Source organism: Eulemur rufifrons, chromosome 6 (assembly GCF_041146395.1).
Source record: "Eulemur rufifrons isolate Redbay chromosome 6, OSU_ERuf_1, whole genome shotgun sequence".
Classification (NCBI taxonomy): Eukaryota; Metazoa; Chordata; class Mammalia; order Primates; family Lemuridae; genus Eulemur; species Eulemur rufifrons.
Window position 1 is genome coordinate 11140573 of NC_090988.1, and position 20374 is coordinate 11160946.

The 20374-nt window shown below is 38.6% G+C and overlaps 2 protein-coding genes across 2 annotated transcripts in view; one reads left to right on the forward strand and one right to left on the reverse strand.

The window, feature by feature from the left end:
- Positions 1–477: 477 nt before the first annotated feature.
- On the reverse strand, positions 478–12934 carry SPA17 (sperm autoantigenic protein 17). Its single transcript, XM_069468743.1, has 5 exons — positions 12898–12934; positions 11429–11609; positions 5655–5725; positions 3054–3137; positions 478–612 (listed from the first exon to the last, which is right to left on the reverse strand). The coding sequence occupies exons 2-5, from the start codon at positions 11580–11582 to the stop codon at positions 478–480; spliced, it is 444 nt and encodes a 147-aa protein (XP_069324844.1). The 5' UTR covers positions 11583–11609; positions 12898–12934.
- Positions 12935–13138: 204 nt separating this feature from the next.
- SIAE (sialic acid acetylesterase) overlaps positions 13139–20374 on the forward strand; it is a 34029-nt gene continuing 26793 nt past the window's right edge. The window contains exons 1-2 of the mRNA XM_069468745.1: positions 13139–13233; positions 16888–17049. Of these exons, the coding sequence (XP_069324846.1) occupies positions 13167–13233; positions 16888–17049 (229 nt within the window). The 5' untranslated portion in view covers positions 13139–13166. The remainder of the gene's footprint in view (positions 13234–16887; positions 17050–20374) is intronic.

A 20374-nucleotide genomic window follows, 5' to 3' on the forward strand; every position in this document is an offset into this window, starting at 1 on the left:
GTCGGTGAAATTTACAAGGAAGCAGACTTTTGACTTAGCTTTGACTAATAACTAAAAAATTAAATAGGCTATCCTTGAAATTCTCTATCACTAGGAGTGAAACAGGAACTAAAGAACCATTTTTCAGGGATGTGATAGAGACGAATTTATTCGTTAGATAATGGTTAGGCTGCATAACCTCTGAGATCTCTGTAAACTCAAGATACTTCAGTTCTGTAACTAAATCCAAGGGTCTCTTTACACAGACTTAGGACAAGTATAAACAAGACTTATGATGTCAGAGAAATCTTCAAGTGGTATGTTTCAATGGCATGTTTATTAAACAATGCTCATGACAGATTTTAACAACAGCAACAAATGTTATTTCACAACACCAAATCTTCCTTCTAAGGAAAAAAATGACAACCACAACAAGGTTTGTGAATTTGGATTATTTTTTCACATTTTCTAGGGGTAAAACCAGTATCCTCACTTGTTTTACTCTGTGTTCTCATCTTGATCATTATCTGTTTTCATTTTCTTTACCTCCTCTCTGGCCTTGTGTCCCCGGAAGGCTGCTTGGATTTTGAGAGCAGCAAACTCCTCTTTTTCCTTCTCTTCCTCAAAAGAGTCCTTCATTGAAAGGAGAAAAAGAGACTTCTTAAATATCCCATATTTTTGATTCCATAAAAATAAATGCATAAATTTAATCAGTTTAGGGATCTGTTGCTTCCTAGGGGAATTTTATATATTGTCACATTGTATATGTAACAAATCATGAATGCCAACATAGCAGGCACTTTGTTTTGTCACTCTTTAATATGTCTCTGCAATAAAAGATCAGTGCCAACTTTTTCCCCCCAAAATAGCTCCTATTTAACAGTTTCCTGAGCAATAACATTTTTAGGGGGAAAACAAGGAAGAATTCTTGAAGCATGGTAAAAATGTTAAGAAGAATAGTAAATGTGCTGTTTCAAAATAATCATGGTTACATAAGATGGATTAAAATGTTAAATTCTCATTTTCTCGATGATTATTAGCTAACCAAAATCATTCATTTAAAGTGAAGTGTCAAAGAGAAATCCATTTAGTCCAGTAATGTCAGTTTTCACATGGTTGGTTGAACTTTGACATATAGCATCATCTTTTTTTTATATTTAGGTATAATTTACAGATGGTGAAATGCATGAATCTTAAGTGTACAACTGAATAGCTAATTAGCTTTTAATATATCTTTTTAGTTATAAAAATGATATGTACACATTTAAAAAGCTCATATATCACTGGCAGTGAAAACTTTCTCCCCCTTCCCAAATCTTACTCCTAAGAGATAACCATTATTATGGGTTGAGTATCTATATCCTTCCAAATTTTCCTATATGCAAATATATTCATATGGATATATATATATATGCATTTTTATTTTAAACATGAGATCATGCTAATCATAGTGTTCTGCAACTACTTTTACCATGGAACAATATATCTTGGTTCTCTTTTCCTGTTGTTATTCAGTTTATACTTCTGCCCATTCCTTTTTTAATGACACCATCGCATTCTATTTTACTTATGTACTTTGATTGATTTACTTAATACCCTACTGACAGACCTTTGGGTTGTTCAAGCCCTCCCCACATCTCCCCATTACAAACAATGAGGCAAATCTAGCTCTTAAACTTTTAAATATAAACAGAGTGGTAAAAATTCTCTGAGATGATGCCCTAATGAATTATGCTCAGGTTGGAAATCAATGAAATCCCAACTCAAACTCATGAAAACCTGTGTAAGGGCACCTATGAAAGATATAAGGAAATAACACTCCCTTCCTTCTTCCCTGACCTCCCATTACATTTGGGTGATATTGATATATTTCTGCAATAACTTGTAAATGTTGTAGGGAAAAGCCATGCCTCACTGGGCAGGAAGTAGGGTATTCCGTGAGGGGATGTCCATTTTGGGTGTCAGTTATTGGGCAACTACCTGGGACATTAAGACATGAAAAGAAACTCAGGAGTTGGGACTTTGACGTTGTAGAGAATGATTTCTTTCTCACTAGGCCTGGCCTTCATGAGCCTGGATGATGAAGAGTATAGAAAGTGATGTGCCGCATGTTTTTCCATTGTTGTGATACATACTCACTGGGTGCCAGTCAGGTGGGGGGGTGGGGGTGGGCGGTGGAGGGGGTGGGGGGGGGTAAACCCACAACTGATGGAAACAGGGCACACTGTATGGGGGAATGACTCACTTGTAGCCCTGGCTTGGGCGAGGCAAACGCATTTCATGTAACCAAAATGTTTGTACCCCCATAATATCCTGAACTAAAAAAAAAAAAAAAAGAAAGTGATGTGCTGGTAAATGTTTAGCAACTGGCTCTCCAGGGAAAAAAAGCCCTGATTTGTAGTGTTTGCCATGGTCTTAATACTCCTGCTGTGTGGCTGATTCCAAGCTATTAACATGACATTGCTGAACACAGGGTTGGCTAGAAATGTGCACAATCATTTCTTGAGAGCTGGCGCCAGCACACCACTGAATATAGGTATCTTTGAGGGTGGACTTCCCTATGTCTGAACTGCATGGATGTAGGGTATCAGGCAGGAAGGCATTTTTGTAGAGGGCCTTGCATGGAAAATGAATAAGCCACATTGTGTAAAGCCATCATATTCGGCTGTATGTAATTTGCTGTGATTTTCTTTTTGTTATCTTTGAAACTTTGCTGTTACATGGTGGTAACAGCATCAACTAGTGAAAATTTCCCAAAGTGGAAGATGAATTTGATGGATCAATGGGGCTGTGAGTTCCATTTGCCCTTCCCATGGGGAGATTTTCCATCCATTGACAATGTTGAAAAATAAAATTGTATTTTTAGGGGGAAAAATGAATTTTCCTCTATAAGAGGCACAGCTGAAAATGACCTACCAGTTAGTTTATCACTGATATTAATTATCTAGAAAGCAAAATCACAATTTTAGCAATATAGATAGATAACAGACTGATTTATATTTGGAGTACAGTTTTAAAATTGAGTGATATCTTTCTTCGTAGGAATCCAATAGTACATGAAAAATATTACATACTACGGCAGTGACTGTTGTCTCCCCATCTTTCATAGGTGCCTGAGACTTTTTTTGTTCAGCACATTTCTCAGATGGTTCTTGCTCCTGGAGAGAGAGGAGAAGGCCAATGTTTCTAAAATAGCATAGTCTTGGATCAAATTACTTAAAGGTAATTAAATATTACTTTAAGTTATTGAGAAATAGGGGGAATTAAATACTACATATTTCTCTTTTAACAAGGAAAATATGTTGAAACAAGAATAAATAAATGAAAGCTCTCAAGGGACTATGTGTAAACAAACATGAAAGGCCAAGGAATTGGTGAAAACATTTGATCTTTTGCTTTTGTAATATGTGTAACATTGTTTTATGTTAAAAACAAACCATTGTCTTATACTAAAAGTTGATAAGATGCTGTAATGAATTCTGAAAAAATATAGAGGTACCAATAGTTTCTAAAATAGGAATAAAATAAATAAATGCCATTGCATTTCATAATGTGACATCAAGTTGACATTTTAATGAGGTTTATGGATTAAAAACTAAGTCAAAGAAGTAAGTTTTGCTGTGGATAATGATTTAAACATAAAGAGAGAAACAAGCTCTGCCTATTCTGACATAGTTTTTGAAGTCTTCCTCTAAAATAGCATTGCTAATTCACCACCGGTAGGAAGAAATTCTTTAACTCATAAAACAGAAATTTAAGGACATAAAAGCTAATCAAATAAAGCCTTTATAATTCAAAAAAAAAAAAAAAGAAAGAAAGAAAGAAAAAGAAATACCCTGAAATTGCTATAGGATATAAGGATTTAAAATTTTTCAACATTATTTCTTAAATTTCAATAAAATATGAACACAAGTAAAACACCAACACAGGAAATGTAGTAAAATGGAAATAAACAACATGCCCACATCTGCAGGTACAAATGGATGGAACTTCACTTTTGAACTCATGGAATACGTGACAATTACTTTGCCAAGAAATTCCTCATATCTACTGGAGAACATCATCAAAAGTTGAACTTTGGGCCGGGCGCGGTGGCTCACGCCTGTAATCCTAGCACTCTGGGAGGCCGAGGTGGGAGGATCGTTTGAGCTCAGGAGTTCGAGACCAGCCTGAGCAAGAGCGAGACCCCACCTCTACTAAAAATAGAAAGAAATTATATGGACAGCTAAAAATATATATAGAAAAAAAATTAGCCGGGCATGGTGGCACATGCCTGTAGTCCCAGCTACTCGGGAGGCTGAGACAGGAGGATCGCTTGAGCTCAGGAGTTTGAGGTTGCTGTGAGCTAGGCTGACGCCACGGCACTCACTCTAGTCTGGGCAACAGAGTGAGACTCTGTCTCAAAAAAAAAAAAAAAAAAAAAAGAAAAAAAAAAAAGTTGAACTTTGTTAATTCCTTTTTTTTTTTTGAGACAGATTCTCACTCTGTTGCCCAGGCGAGAGTGCTGTGGCATCATCGTAGCTCACTGCAACTTCAAACTCCTGGGCTCAAGCGATTCTCCTGCCTCAGCCTCCTGAGTAGCTGGGACTACAGGCATATGCCACTATGTCTGGCTAATTTTTCTTTTTTTTTTTTGTAGAGACGAGGGTCTCACTCTTGCTCAGTATGGTCTCAAACTCCTGGGCTCAAGCAATCCTCCCACCTTGGCCTCCTAGAGTGCTAGGATCACAGGCAAGAGCCATCGTGCTCTGCTGGCCTGTTAATTTCTTTTAATTCTACTATCTGCTGGTACTTTGTGGCTAATGGTATTATCTCAGTTGTCTAGAGTGGTGTTCTCATATTTTAATGTACCTACAAATTACTGTGGAGATGTTCTTAATATGTAACTTCTGATTTGTAGGCCTGGGATGGGGCCCAAGACTTTGAATTTCTATCAAGTTCCTAGTTGATGCCAATGATGCTGATGCCACACAGCCTTTTTTAACCAGTGTCCCTCATCTGGACCATAGAACACGGAGAATGTTTTCAGTGGCTATTTTCTCAACTTTCCCAAGGATGGTACATAACTAGAACCATTCAAGATACAAAGGCAAGGCATTGATTCCTTACATGCAATTAGAGCCTTTGGTTTAGGGCTTAAATTTTTTTAAGGAGCCTTGGTTGAGAAAGGCTGTCTTTGAGAAAGCTGTAAAGGGAAAGATAGGTTCAGTCTCTGAAGAGATTCGTTTTGTAGAGAAAACTCTATATCATTACCATCTTTAATTCTAATCAGTCTTTTGTAACATGTCAATGATAATAAAATAATTAGACCAATAGTGCTTTATTTTATGAAATATCGTTAATTAATTCAACAAGTATTCGCTGAATACCTGCTATTGCTAAGCATCGTGATGCTCAATAAAATTAGAAGAATACATGATGGAGTATTTATTCTACAGCTTTCAAGCACCTTCTTCCCAGTGATTATCTTTAAACTAAAGCTAAGTATCTGTACATGATTCAGATACTTTGGAAAAGAATTTCTCTTCAGAAAAAAATAGCACAATTTAAAAAGATTTAGTAAGTTATTTGTGATGCCTCATAGGATTCTCACAATTCTGGGGAGGTCCTGGTAATCTCTGTGTTGAAGAGAGGGAGAAGAATTAGCCAAATCCAATAGCTTCACAGGACCATACCTTGAATGCATGGTTGTTATAGAAGCGGTCGTCTACCTTAGACCCCCATTCTGCTGGATCAAAGTTGGTTTCTACATGATAAAAATATAATAATTTCAGATGTATTTTGAATTAATCAAAGCAAATATAGAATAGTAACACAAAAATAAGTTTTCTGTTTCAAATTACAGGTTCTTCATTGACAGTTGAAAATCTTATTGACATTGTACATAACCTAGCACTACAGACATAACCAGTGGCCATTAAATATATGATGACCAATTAAACATTGGATAAGCCCTTGGGGATATTTAGAAAACACTAAAAAACATAATTTCTGCCTTTACAGAATTTATAATAAAATGGGATAGAGAAAAATGCCAATACTTAAATGTAAGTATGGACACTTAAAAACATGCATTAATATTAGTAAACACAGAAAAGTGTACAAAAATAAATGCTAAGTAGTCAGGAAGTTTGGAAAAGTGAAGAATGGGAGAGTTTTTTAAAAAAAAAGCATATTGTATAGACAGTTGACATACAGGAAGAGGTATTTACATTTATGTATCTATTTATTTTTACCATCAACAATAATTAGCAGGTAAGAGGTATTGACATTTAAACAAATTTATTTTAACTTTTCATAATGAAAAATTTCAAACTTAGAAAGTAGAATAGTATAACAAACCTCCATGTGCACATTACCGAGATTCAAATTATCAGTTCATGATTTATCTGATTTTATCTATAACACTTTCTTCTGATTATTTTCAAACCAACCCCAGGCACTCAATTATTTTATCTACAAATACTTATTTTAGTATGCATCTCTAAAATATAAAGACTCTTTTAAAATATAACCACAACACCATTATCCCACCTAAAAATACCAGCAATAATTCCTCAGTATCATTAACTATCCAGTCGACTATCCAACTTCCCTCCATTGTCTAATATATTTATTTATTTATTGTTGGTTCAAATCAGGACCCCCCAAAACAGGCACATACAGCCCTTTGTTATGTCTTTTAAATCTCTTTTAATGGAAAACTCCCCAACCCCTCATTTTTTCCTTGCAATTTATTTGTTGGTTGATGAAACTGGGTCATTTTTTCCTCTGGTGTTTTCCACAGTTTAGATATTTCTAACTCTATCCCCATGGTGGCTTTTAACAAGTTCCTGTCTTTGAATTTCCTGTAGACTGGTAATTAGATCTATAGTTTTGATCTGATTCGGGTTTGATTTTTTTTTTAAGCAAGAACACTTGATTGATATTGGTAGTGCTATATAATTCTGTCAGGAGATTTTTAATATTTGATTATCTCTCTTTTTATGATTTTTACAGCCCCCGTGATGATCATTGCTTAGGTTATTTCTTTAGGAGATGTAAATGGTAGTGCTCTTATTTGATAACTACTTTGTTTTCTGGAGTACTCATTAAAGAAAACCTTACCCTCATCAACTATTTGGTTACTCTGAAGTAGAGTTCTTAGAGAGAAGGAAGGTTAAACGTTTGATTCCTCCCCTTTATTTAGCAGTTTTCAGAATAATCAGTTGGTTTCCTAAGATTCATTCAAAGTGGCCGATCAGTGTTGTTTTTTTTAAAACCATTATGAACTCATGAATATTTAACAAACTGGATGAATTTTAACCCATTGCATTTATTATTTTTATTGATGGTCTAATTGTTCAAAATTAAGGCCAGTGGGAACTTATTCAGGTGCTCAGGTGCTCCTGAGTCCTTTGGAGACACCTCGAATACTCTTTGATAGCTTTCTTGTTTTCTGGTACGGCAAGATGTTCAGCCTTATCTTGTATATTTCCTTCCCAGTTCATGGAATTAGCTAGTTCTCCTACAAGGGTAGGGAACCTGTGGCCTAAGGCCACACATTTCCTTCTTTGTCCTTAAGTGCAGCCTTTTGACTGAATTCAAATTTTACGAAACAAATCCTTTTATTAAAAGAGGTGCAGCAGAGAAAGATGAAGCTTTTCTTGCCTCCAGTGGTGTTTAAAAAAGATCAATCTTGAAATCAGAAGGCTGCAGGTTCCCCACCCCTGGTGGGGGCCAGTTGCTTATTGGTACTGGGTTGGTCATTGTTTTGAGCCCTAAAAAATGTAGGGCTCATTAACTAACTTTGTACATTTTTAAACTTTGCACATTAAAAAATGTACAAAGTTAGAAAATACTTCTTTTATTTTTTAAAGAGAAAACATATCATGAGATCACACTGATATTTTTCAATTTAAAATTAGAATTACAGGATTTTATTAACTTTTCATTTTTATAATTGTATGTCATTTTTCTTACAGTAAAAATTTTATTCCTAAGAACACTAGCATAGTTACTTACTTGCTTTGTCCTATAATACATAAAAAAATCAGAATAACCATACTATAATATTAATAATGACTACTGAAAACAGTTTAAGATTTTTTTATAGTTCATTTTGACTTTAGGATATATGCACCAGGGATGTACAGTCAAATTATTGTGTTTTAAAATCACTTGAAGGCCGGGCGCGGTGGCTCACGCCTGTAATCCTAGCACTCTGGGAGGCCGAGGTGGGAGGATCGTTTGAGCTCGGGAGTTCGAGACCAGCCTGAGCAAGAGCGAGACCCCATCTCTACTAAAAATAGAAAGAAATTATATGGACAGCTAAAAATATATATAGAAAAAATTAGCCGGGCATGGTGGTGCATGCCTGTAGTCCCAGCTACTCAGGAGGCTGAGGCAGGAGGATCCCTTGAGCTCAGGAGTTTGAGGTTGCTGTGAGCTACGCTGACGCCACGGCACTCACTCTAGCCTGGGCAACAGAGTGAGACTCTGTCTCAAAAAAAATAAAATAAAATAAAAAAAATAAAATCACTTGAAATAATTCCTTTCTGTGTGGTTATGTCACCCAGTCAATACTAGTTAGGCACATTTGTTTCACTTTGGTTTTGAATTTTAGTATTGCTTAACAATTTTTAAATTTAATTTTATGACATTTACTCTTTATCAGTGGTGAGGAAAAAAAAATTTATGACAATGCTAAACATTTATGATTCCAAATTCAAAATATATTCTATCTTGTTCCCTCTACACTGTTCTCTCCTAAAAGTAAATGCTAACTTTTTAAAGATTTAGTCTTCTCTTGAAAATATAAACGAAGTTACGTATTCATATCAACCTCCTTTGTTGGATAAATGGTAGCATACAAAGCACACTTTTTCCCACCTTGCTTTTTTCACTGAATATATCCTGAAGATCACTCCATAACATCACCTATAGATTTTCTTCATTTTTTAAACAACTGTATATTATTCCATTGTGTGGATATACTCTATTCAATCAATCTATTATGGATACTTGGGTTGTTTCCACAGTAACGATGTAACAAGAATTATAGAAGTGGAACTTCTGTGTCAAAGGTTAAATACATATATAATTTAGGTAGGTATTCCCAAGTTCCCCTCTTTGGAGGTGTAAAATTTTGCACCTCCATCAGCAATGTATATACATGCTTATTTCTCTACGGCTTTGCTTATAGAGTTATGTTGGCAAACTTTTGGCTTTTTGCCAATATGATGGAGGGGTGGTAGTTGTTAGCTCAGTGTAGTTTTGACTTGGGCTTCTGTTATTATGGGTTAGTTTGAGTATATTTTCATATGTTAAGGGCTATTTACATTTATCTTTGTGTTAATTGCTCTTATCTTGTGCCAATTTTTTCTAAACAGTGTATTAAGTCTAAAACACACTGTTTTTGCAAGCTGTTTATTTATTAGGTTTATTAACCCATTGGGGTATGAATTGCAATTTTTTTTGTTTGTCATTTGTAGTTTTATTTTTCTTATGGTGCTTTTTGTCATGTAAAAGTTTACTTTTATGCTGTCAGTTTTACCAATCTTTTCTCTAATTGCTTCTGGACTTTTGAAGCAATTCAAGCAACTTAGCTAGCAAAACTTCTTCTCTTGTAGAGAAATTCATTCATATTTTCTTCTAGTATTTGTATGGTTTCTTTTTTTTTTTGATATTTAAAAAACTGACCAACTTGGAATTTATCCTGGTGTATGACATAAGAAATTGATCCAATTTTATATTTTTCCATCTTTATCCCAACATCACTTAAAATAACTCCACTAGTAATCACCTATAAGGAATGCTGGAAAGGGAATTCTTGCATGGTATGAGAGACAGGGCTAGAGGTTCATGATTTTTTTTTGCCTTTTTGGAGAGACTGAATTATGATACTTGCATCAGTTGGATAATTCGCCTTTGGTTGACATGGATAGAAGTGGGTGTGGTGCTTAATTTTCTTTCAAATGGTTTTATCCACTGTTTATAAGTTAGAGAGCTAGTATCCTGAGACCATTAATCTGAATCATCATTTGCTTTAATTACTGTGATCCGGTAACAATGACTCATGTGTTTTTATAATGGATATTTCTGAGTTCTAAAATTAAATAAATGACTAAAGACTTTTTACTGCATGAATTTGTAAGATTAATGTTATAATAACAAAATTAAAGTAATATTCATTACAATTCACTTCTTTTTCCAAAAGATTTCTCTTAATAACTCCCCCCCCCATATAGTTTGTTAAATGAATGGAAAACATTTCAAGTTTCAGATTACATAACAAATATTCACACTGACTGTGTATGGAAAAGACCAGCAACATTCAGGAAACTGGGTAGGGCAAAAAAGGTGAGGGGTTGGAGCTATGCAGTGGGTGGGGGAGCTGTTTGAATTTAAGTTCTGTGCTAGGTTTTCTTCCTCTGTAAAATGCTTTACAATGGAATGTTTGTTTGCTTGTGGCTATTTCTAGTCACCTTTGTCACTCTGTTGGAATACTGTAATCAAAAGTAATGATGACAACAATTTGTACAAAATGGTTGTTCTAGTCAAGAATAGGTTTTTATTATTTATTTATTTTTAAAGTAAGGAGTCTTGCTATGTTGCCCAGGCTGGAGTGCAGTGGCTATTCACAGGTATGATCATAGCTCACTATAGCCTCCAACTCCTGGGCTTAAGCAATCCTCCTGCCTCACCCTCCCAAGTAGCTGGGACTACAGGAGCCCACGGTGCCCAGCTAAGAATAGGTTTTTTAGCACAAATTTATAGCTGTAATAATTTCCATTTTGATCACTGGGTCAGGTCCTGATAGTTATGAACCTTCAAAGCTAGAGATCTGGACATTTCATTTATGGGAGTGTAAGAACTTTGCTTTCTCTCAACCAAAGAGTTACCGTTAGCATGGATCTTAGTCTCTGTGCAGGATGGGACGTTGAGAGTATAAAGAATATAAATTACTCTCCCAAGCTGGCACTCTACTTTTCAAAGCAGTTTGTCTCTGTGCCTTTACTGCAGAACAGTTTCATATATCCCAGTGAATACCAATTTATTTAATCTAAGGAGTGTAGAATTCTTTTTTATAACACTTATACTTTCAAATGAGAAGAATCAAAATGTAAAGGAAACTGCAAACTCTCTTTTCAGGAAGAATAGTCACCTCCCTGGGATGCATAGGAACTGCCTGCTGGAAAGTGGAGGGGGTAGAATGTATGATCTTTTGCAGTACACTTCTACCTTGTGTGTCCACAGGATAATGAAGAAGGTCTGGGTGAAGAATGTGAAGCTAATTTAAAAGAACCTATCAAAGAGGCGCATATGGTTTCAAAAAACAAGAACTGTTATTTGAAGTTACCTGCCTCATAAAGGCTTTCTGCAGAATGAAGATGGTCTTAAGCAAGTTTTACAATAACCAAATGTTTAGTCTCTTATTTAAAAAAATGCCTATTTTTAAAAAGCTTACTCTCTCTTTTCTCTAGAAGGTTCTCAAAATATGCTGCTGCAAAAGCTGGTATATTCTCTGGTTGCTCCCTTAGAATCTCGCGTGTCAGCCCTTCAAGAAGATTCCCAAATCCTTGCGGAATTCGGTAGTGGGTGTTGGAGAATGGAATCGACATCTCCTTGGGAAGAACTGCCTATGGTACCTAGAGAGTCATCAAAGAGTACTGTCTTTAAATTTGTCTGATTTTACTTATATGATCACAACTATGACAAAAAATTATTTCAGTGACCCAAATTTTCTGAACTTCAATTCTTTTTTTCCCAACACGACCTAAGTATACCAATTTCTCCCAAAAGTTTTGAATTCTCTGTTATGAATTAGGATACTACATATGGAGACCCATTCAATAAAAATTACAAAAAAATTACAATTTTTCAATATGACATTAAGTGCTTTTTCTGTTCCTCTTTCTGTCCTTAAAGAGTAAAAGTAATTTTTGCTATCTCGCAGGAATTTAGAGCAAATAATTGTTAAAGAGCTAGTTTAATTGAATTCATTATCAATTGCTGAGAAAACCCTGTTTAACGTCTAAAATTTAAAAATATTTTAAAAAGTAGAAATTAGTCCTGGTTCTGGAAATCACTCTAACTTGCTGAATGGAGAAGTTTCGCACTTAATCTTTCTCTTAGCCGCCACTTCTGAAGCATGACCCATAATGCCTCCAATAGGGTACTCTGGAATAGGGTTGCTGTCAGGGTGGGCCATGATTTTGAAACCCCAGCCTCTAGAGTTTTGGGATTCTTATATTTCCTCCTTTTGTCTTGATCAGGCCTTCTCTTCCTGGCCTGGGATACAACGGATAGATTAAGGGTAGCTGCCAAACAGAGGATTGGGCTACTGAGTATGAAAAGTATCCTTAGGGACCTGGCCTGTTTCTGACAGTGTCAATGTTTAATAAACGTGGAGGCCATAGTAGGGTCCAGGCTGGGGTAATTAGGCTGTTTAATAAGGCCAAATTTGTGGAGAGTTTTCTCTCTTTTTCTTCCTTTCTTTCCTTTCTCCCCCATAACCCCAGATAGGGGTCTCGCTATGTTGCCCAGGCTGGCTTTGAACTCCTGGCCTCAAGCGATCCTCCTGCCACAGCCTCCCAACTAGCTGGGGCTACAGGTGCGTGCCACTGCGTCCGGCTCCTCTTTCTCTTTTTTGAGGAATCAGGAGATGGGGTACTGACTCAGCCTAGGGTTCTGAACAGAACTGGTGAGGCCCTGAAGCAATGTGGGGAGGGGAGGGCGGACAGAGGTGGAAGGCAGGTCTAGTCGGGGCGAGACGTTGAGGACCTGGGATTTCGGACTCTCGCAGAATGGGCTGTTTCGGCTCCCAATCTGCCCCCAGGGTTCCTAGGGTGTGGCCAGGATGTTGAGAGAATATGAGAGACGAAGGGAAAAGGCGAGATCTGGGTGTTGGAGAGGAAGTGGGGGAAGCCGCCTCACCTCTTCTTTCTCTCCGAGCTGGGGCCGATGGTTCCGGTTGTTTTTCTCGTTGCTGGGTAACCGTTTTTTTTTTTTTAAACAACTACGGCGGCCGAGAAGGAAAGGGGCGCTGTCTCACGGTGCGGCCTCGGGCGGTTTGGAGGGCGGGAGGTCCTGGAAAGGGCGGAGTCGGCCGCCCGGGCCCCACCCCGGCCGCGTGCGCCCCACATGGCTCCGCCCCCGCCGGAGGCCACTTGGCGAGTCCCGCTGTGGTGCGGATCCTCGCAAACATGGTTGCGCCGGGACCTGTCCTTGCGCTGGTTCTGCCGTTAATCCTGTGCGCCGACAGAAGTGCAGGTGAGGCGGCCCGGCTCGGCCGGACCCCTGCCCCTCGGCCTGTGCGGACTCCGAGATCCCGCGTCCCCTGCGGGGTACCCACCCTGGGCTCCCTCTCAAGGTCGGAGAAGAAACCCAGGCCAGGAGTCTGCTTGTCCGACCCAGGCCTGGCCTGCAAGTGTCGGCTGGGCTGGAGCCCCGGGGCCTGTCTGCTTCCTCCACTCCCACGCACCGTCCTGTTAAGATGTAGCGAGTGGGGCAGAGAGGAAGTTCGGTTTATCTGAGTGGGAAGGTCCAAATGTGCCCAAACCGAGGCCTTCAAGGGTCTTAGATTAATTACAGGGGAACTCCGAGGGAAGGGGGCGAAGCTAGTTAGATAATATTTGGAAACAGGTGACTGAGTCATCCAAAACATTTCAGCGCTGCCCCCTCAGTGGTGCCTTTGGGGAGGGTTTGTTTCAGGCTGGGTTCCTTGGGGGAATTAAATTTTACTAGTTTAAGTGGTTATTAGGGCTAAGAAATACAACCCCCTCACTAGCTCAGAATATTTAAGGCTCAGCTTTCATTTCTGGTGCAGCTTACAGATATTGGTGGTGAGATCATATGCGTGGCGCTGGGGAGGAGGGTGACTGCATTGGTTATTATGTAGGCCAGGTGCTCTCATTTGAATACCCTAGGCTGGATGGGTCATAGATTGGAGAAATCAGAGATGGAATCTGTCTGCTATTGCAAAACAAAGTGATAATGTTAGGCTTTTTACTTCTTCAAACCATTCAGAGTGGACCCCAAAAATCCCTGTTAAGAAATGAAAGTTGAGGTGGGAGAAATGCGTGCAGAAAAATGGCTGCTGCTCTACCTTGGACCCCCCAGCGTACCCAGATGCAGACAAACTGCAGCCCATAAATGCTTTTGCAGAGTTTAACAAAAGCAGAAACAGGTAGCTCTCTGTATGTTCTTTGACTTTAATTCCCACTCAGCGACCTTTGAGATCCATCAAATGAGGTGGGGAGAAGGTCTTTTATTAGTTTTTCTGTTAAAGTCTGTTTATTTTAGTGTCAGTATTTTATCTCTTCCTTTGGGTCATACGGTTACATCATCTTCACTAATATTGACTACATTTTTCATTCATTAGTGCTCCAAATTTTCCTTCCTTGTTACTTAGTTGCATATCCTGACATCCTTCCTTTAAATCATTCCTCTGTGCCTATGTTTATCATGTAATACCGGAGATGTAAAAAATATGTAACAATAAAACAATAAAATGAACACCCGTGAGCACACCACCCAGCTCGAGAACTAGAACATTGCTAGTGTTATTGAGACTGCCAATGTGCCCCAACCAGTCCTCCACTAGAGGTAACCACTGTTCTGATTTTGTTAGTCTACTTTTAAAGATGGTCCTGTCCCCACAACACTAATAATTCTTATTTTTCTACTCCAACGCCTGAATGAAGGAAAAAAATTGAAGACCTAAAGAAAAAATTCGTATGTTAAATGTATGTGTCTTGTGTTTGGCCCAAACAATTACCAGTCTCACTCTCTTTCTCTTTTTTTTTTTTTTGTCCATTGCTCACTTCCTTAGTACTGTTCCACTGTCTAGTCGGCTTGGAATTTGAGCTTTATGAGGGAAAGGAATTTGATTTACCACCACAATCTAAGTGTGGCAAAGTGAAAGTTACAAGAACTTGGGAATCATGGGACTTGGTTTCTAGTGCTGTCATAAACTACCTATATGAGCTGAGGCCAAAGAAGCTTAATGTCTGGGGTGTGTTTAGCACGGAGCCTATTCCAGTAGAATGGAAGCTCCCTGCTGGCAAGGAATTTTGCTGTTGTTGTTATTTTTATTTTTTATTTTTTGGGTTTTTTTTCATTGTTACATCTCCAATGCTTAAAATAATGCCCGGCACATAGTAGGCATCAGTAAGTAAGTATTTTTGAATTAACGAATATGCAAGCTATTCTTAAAAATTTCTTAATTGGATCTCGGTCTGTTGATCAGCAATGTGATTATTCTCCTTGCTCAGTAAGTAACATGCTTATACTTTGATTATAAAGATCCTTTATACCTCTAAAATTCTTTACTCAGCGTGGAGTCTTGCACAATGAGGTTCCCTAAGCAGGTGTTGGTGAAAACAGGCTGACTTGAAAAGGTCTCCCCCCCCCCCCAGATAGGCAAGCTACAGCTAGTGACTCCATTCCTCTCTCTCTACTTAGCTCTTATTTATGCCTGTGGTGTTTGGTTTTTTTTGTTCCATATGAAGCACCTACCTAAGACAAGGCCCTCCCACACGTGTGTCTTCCCTTTTCCCCCAGCAGGCTCCCAACCTGCTTATGCAATTCTGGGTTGTTGTAATCTTTTCTTAGAGCATTTTGCTCATGGCAGCTGTGCATCTCCAGCCCAGTAGACCTTCTGGGTGATGTTTGATTGTCATGTAGGTTTCTTGATCAAACTAGCTCATGAGACAGAGCTGAGGATTTTTAGGGACTGGGCTGTTATTTTAAGAGCCGGATAAATAGGTCAGGGAGCTTGTGTAGGAGACTCTATTAGCTGTACTGCCCTGTTAAGTATAGCCTAAGGGCCATCATCATTTGTAGCTTCCAGGGAGGAAAATGTCAGTCTTGTTAATTCTGATTCTCTTTCCTGCCTATCAGTTTTGTTTAAAACCCTTTAAAATTTAAAAAATTTTGTTAATTATTTTCTTTTAGGGATTTCTTTGGTCTATTTGGTTCAGACAAATTGAGATATAACTTAAGGTTTATTTTTTTCCTTGTTAAGTCTTGATGAGGAACTCTGAGATAATTTGGATCGATGTTTGTTATTAATAAAAATACTTCCATATAGGCTGGATGTTAAAAATAGGAATGATCTCGTTAAAGTAAGTTCTTATTCAGTCTTGTTAGTGACTCTAGAATAGAATTCAGTTTCAAGTGTGCTTCCTCTTGTTCTTTTGGTATAACTTAGCTTGTGAAAGGGTAAAATTGTGACAGAAGACTTTTGTTCAGGCATGTTGACCTTCTCTCTCTCGCCTTACTTTTGTGTTTTGATTTATCTGAGTTTACCTGAGAAAGAAGCAGACTTGTCACAGATTTTCATACATGCTTATTTAGAGTTTTCAGTGCAGTACACTGGGTTGTCAAAAAACCAAAATAAGGGGAATCATTTGAAAGAAATTGACACTGGTAATGTAGGGAGGGGAGATTAGGAGGGGGGAAGATTAGAGAAGGCTGTGTTGGAGAGAGGCATGCTGCTTTATTCCCAGTCATTAGGAGTGGGCGTGGTAATGGAAAGGAGGGTAAGGAAGTGGTTTATTTTTTCTCAAAAACACCATCTGTGGGGTGCATGAAAGGAGAATTTTGGTGATTTACGGGGAGGGAGCTCAATGTTAGGGCCAAGCCTGAGAGCAAAGGAAGGTCAAGAGCTCGGAAGGGGAGGAGAGGAGGCTTGTGGTACATTGGTTGCCCTGGGTGCCTCAAGTTTTTCTTACTGTTGGAAACTGTTCTTGTTATGTTGCTTACCTAATTAGAGGAATAAGATAGCGTCGTAGAAGATTAAAAGGACTGAGCATATTCAGATTCTCTTGTCTAAAGACTAGATGGTCCTTGCTGCTTCACTCGATCTAGTTGGTGCAGAATCTCCCTGGTGATGCTTCTCTCAGTGTTTGCTCAATTTTTTAGGTACTGATTTTCGCTTTGCTTCATACATCAATAATTACATGGTGCTGCAGAAGGAGCCTGCTGGGGCAGTGATATGGGGCTTTGGTATGCCTGGAGCCACAGTGACAGTGACCCTGTGCCAAGGTCAGGAAGCCATCATGAAGAAAGTGACCAGTGTGAAAGGTAAGGCAGCCCATCCTCTGTTCAGCTATTGTCTTCTTCTGCCACCTGCTGGATTATCTGAAAATGAATGCTCATGCTCCAGCTCAGGCTAGCCATCCATCCATTCATCCATCCGAATTATTTGAGTATTTACCATGTGCTGGGCACCGAAGATACAAAGAAAATTAAGACTGAGTCAAAGTCCTATTCTCAAGGAGCTCATGGAATAATAGGAATAGACACCAAGTCATATAGCACAGTGTGATGAATGCTATGATGAAAGTGTATATGGGGTGTCATGGGGTGCAGAAGAGAAACAGACTAACTCAGACGGTGACAGATGGTGGCATTTGAGCTTAATCATATATAAAGGAGAGGTGGTATGGAGGGTGTTTAAGACTAGCTTCTGCAATTCACTGCCTGGATTTAGGTCCTGACTCTATCACTTAATGGCTACGTAGCCTTAGACATGTTATTTAACATCTGTATGTCACACTTTATTTGTAAAATGGAGATCGTCATAATCCTTACAAGAATATTGTGAGGATTAAATGAATTAACACTTGTAAAGTACTTGGAACAGTGCCTGACATGCAATAAGTACTAAGTTTTAGCAGTCATTAGTGTCACTGCTATTATTATTATGCAGTCAGTCACTCAAATATCTACGGAGTGCCTACTGTGTGCCAGTTATTGTGCTAGGTACTGGCACTGAGAAAAACAGATGTGGCCTCTCCCTTAATGAAGTTTGTAGCTGAGGGGAAGAGACAGAAAAATAATAAGCAATTACAGTTGGGTGTGATAAGTGCCACAGTGAGGAAGGACATGGTGCTATGGGAATGTTTTGTAGGGAGGAGGGATAATTATCTTAGTCTGAGGCTAATCTTGACAGGTGAATGGGGCAGACCAGGTAGAGGGGATAGCCTGGGCAAAGGCATGGAGGCATGTGTATAGGTCATTGGAGAAATGCCAGGAAGGTTGGCGGTCTCGGGTACATGACTGGTGGCAGATGACAGGAGGTAGGTTGGAAAGGTAGGGAGGCTTGTTTGTCATTGCTAAGGAGTGTATGCTTTATTCTGGACTGATAGATTTTAAATAGCAAAATAACATCAGATTGGTATTTTAGAAAGCTCACTCTGGTGGCACCGTGGAAGATGGACTGGAGATCAGTAAGATACAGGCTACTGTGATATCGAGAGAATAGATGGTGAGGGCGTGACCCAAGAGAGTGGCTGTGAGGATTCAAGAAGGCAAGAATTAGCAGTTTTTATGAGCAGGGAGACCTTACAAAGGAGCCTCTGTCTGGAAGACATAAAGATGTAGAAGACTGCATGGAGGAGGCAAAGCTAGAAGTTATGGGGTGCAGGAAGTCACACTCAGGGCTGGATCTTAGAGGTAGCTGTATAGCTATGGAATGTGGGAGTGAGAATGAGACAGGTGAGGAGGCTACTCTGGGGTGGCGGTGGAATTAATGCACGAGTTGGTGGTTTGAACAATGGGTAGCATATATAGTGGCAGGGAAGCTTGTGGGAATTGTACTGGCTTCTGAAAACAAGGATTGCCTGGTTAGTTTTATCAGTACACAGAACTGATTATCTAATCCAGAATGAACTGGGCCTTGGTACAGTTTCTTCATTATTCACTTCCATTCAGCAAACATTTTTAAATACGATGTCCCAGGCATAGGTGCAAGGTAAGTGCTTCTAATTCTTGGATTTTAAGACTTTTTAAGGTAAGAATATTGTTGATGAAACAAAAAGAACTGAAACGGTTGCTTAAGTTGATTGAGGCATGGTTCTCTGTTGGATCTAAAGGCTGCCAGTGACTTGCAGGATGTATTGAAGTGAAGAATTCAAGGGACTAGCAGTGCTTTCTGTTTGTGCTGTGTCCATGTTAGAAATGAGAATATCATGTACAAATAGTGGCACTATTAGCAAATGACATTGGGGTAGAAATCCAAAGAACTGCTGTGATTTAAAACTAAGAAATGGCTTTCCTTGGTGCCAATAATTAACAGTATCAATAAATATTTAGGAGTCAGAGACTACCTAGTACTGAAGAGAGAGATACAGAAAACATACAATATTATATAGCATTTCAGTTTTTAAAAAAGTTCTTATGCATCATTTTTAGAGTTTTTCCCCCTTCATTCCTGTTTCAGAACTAATATTTGAGGTGGGCAGACATGAGGCAGGAGGGTGGGTGGACTAAAAGGGAATAATTAGGAGATGAGCCTCCCTTTTCCTTTATGGTGATTGTGAACCTGATCAGTTATCTTGAGTTCAATTTTATAAACATTGATCAAGGGCTTACTATGTATAAAACACTGAGCCAGAAACCCTCACAGTAACACAAAGCAGAATACAAATAGTTCCCATCTTTTAGGAACTGACTCTCTCATTCCATCCTTTCACATTTAGTAGTTTAGACTCAAGTAATGCTCCAGCTGCTTCACTGCAAAGTGCTGTATCATTTGGAGTTAAAATAACCAATGGCAACTTAAAGGAATCCATAGACTGTTGATAATTTCACAGGAAAAGGGGTTGATGTTATTGGTGGTGGTGGGGGGTGGTGGATCTATTTATCAGATTTCCCACATTTGCTTAGTAGAGAAGGAAGGTATTTGAGTTTACAGAGATCTGCAAACCTGCTTCAGTGGGCATCTTGCTCTGTCCTGCCCATGAGGCAAAATAGATGTAGTGTTCTTTGGAATCAAGGAGGTAGACATGTAAGAAATTTCACAGGGCAGAAAAGAAAATATCTCTCAAAAGAGATACTGCGGGGGATGTTGGAAGGTGGATTTCTATTTTAGATTTTGACAAGGACTCTTAGACTTTCACCCAGACTACCTCAATTTGCCACTTTGTCTACCTCTGGTAATATTTAACTTATTACCTGTAAGTATCTCCCAGGTATCCAGAACAAAGTGGGATTTAACAACATAAAGGTTTTTGTGCAGCAGCCTGACACTTAAGCATTGGGAAAATTAAAACCTGAGAGATGATTGGGACCGTGGTCAGGTACTGGATCAGTTCAAACCATGTCATCAAATGATGCATGATGATTTCTTCAGACACAAGGAATAAAATCAGAGAAAAAAGGGCATATCCTCCCACTTTGACATAAATGGTGGGGCTGTATATATCTAGGTGATAAAATGAGAGTGTGTTTGCTTGTATTTGTCATCATGATTGACGTAAATGCATACATTTTCTCTAACTTAAAAAAATGCAAAAATCCTAAAACCCTCCCCACCTCTGTCTGTGATGTTAGCATGCATACTAGTTTTCTATGCTATGTAATAAATTACCACAAACTTAGGTGCTTAAAACAACGTACTTTTACT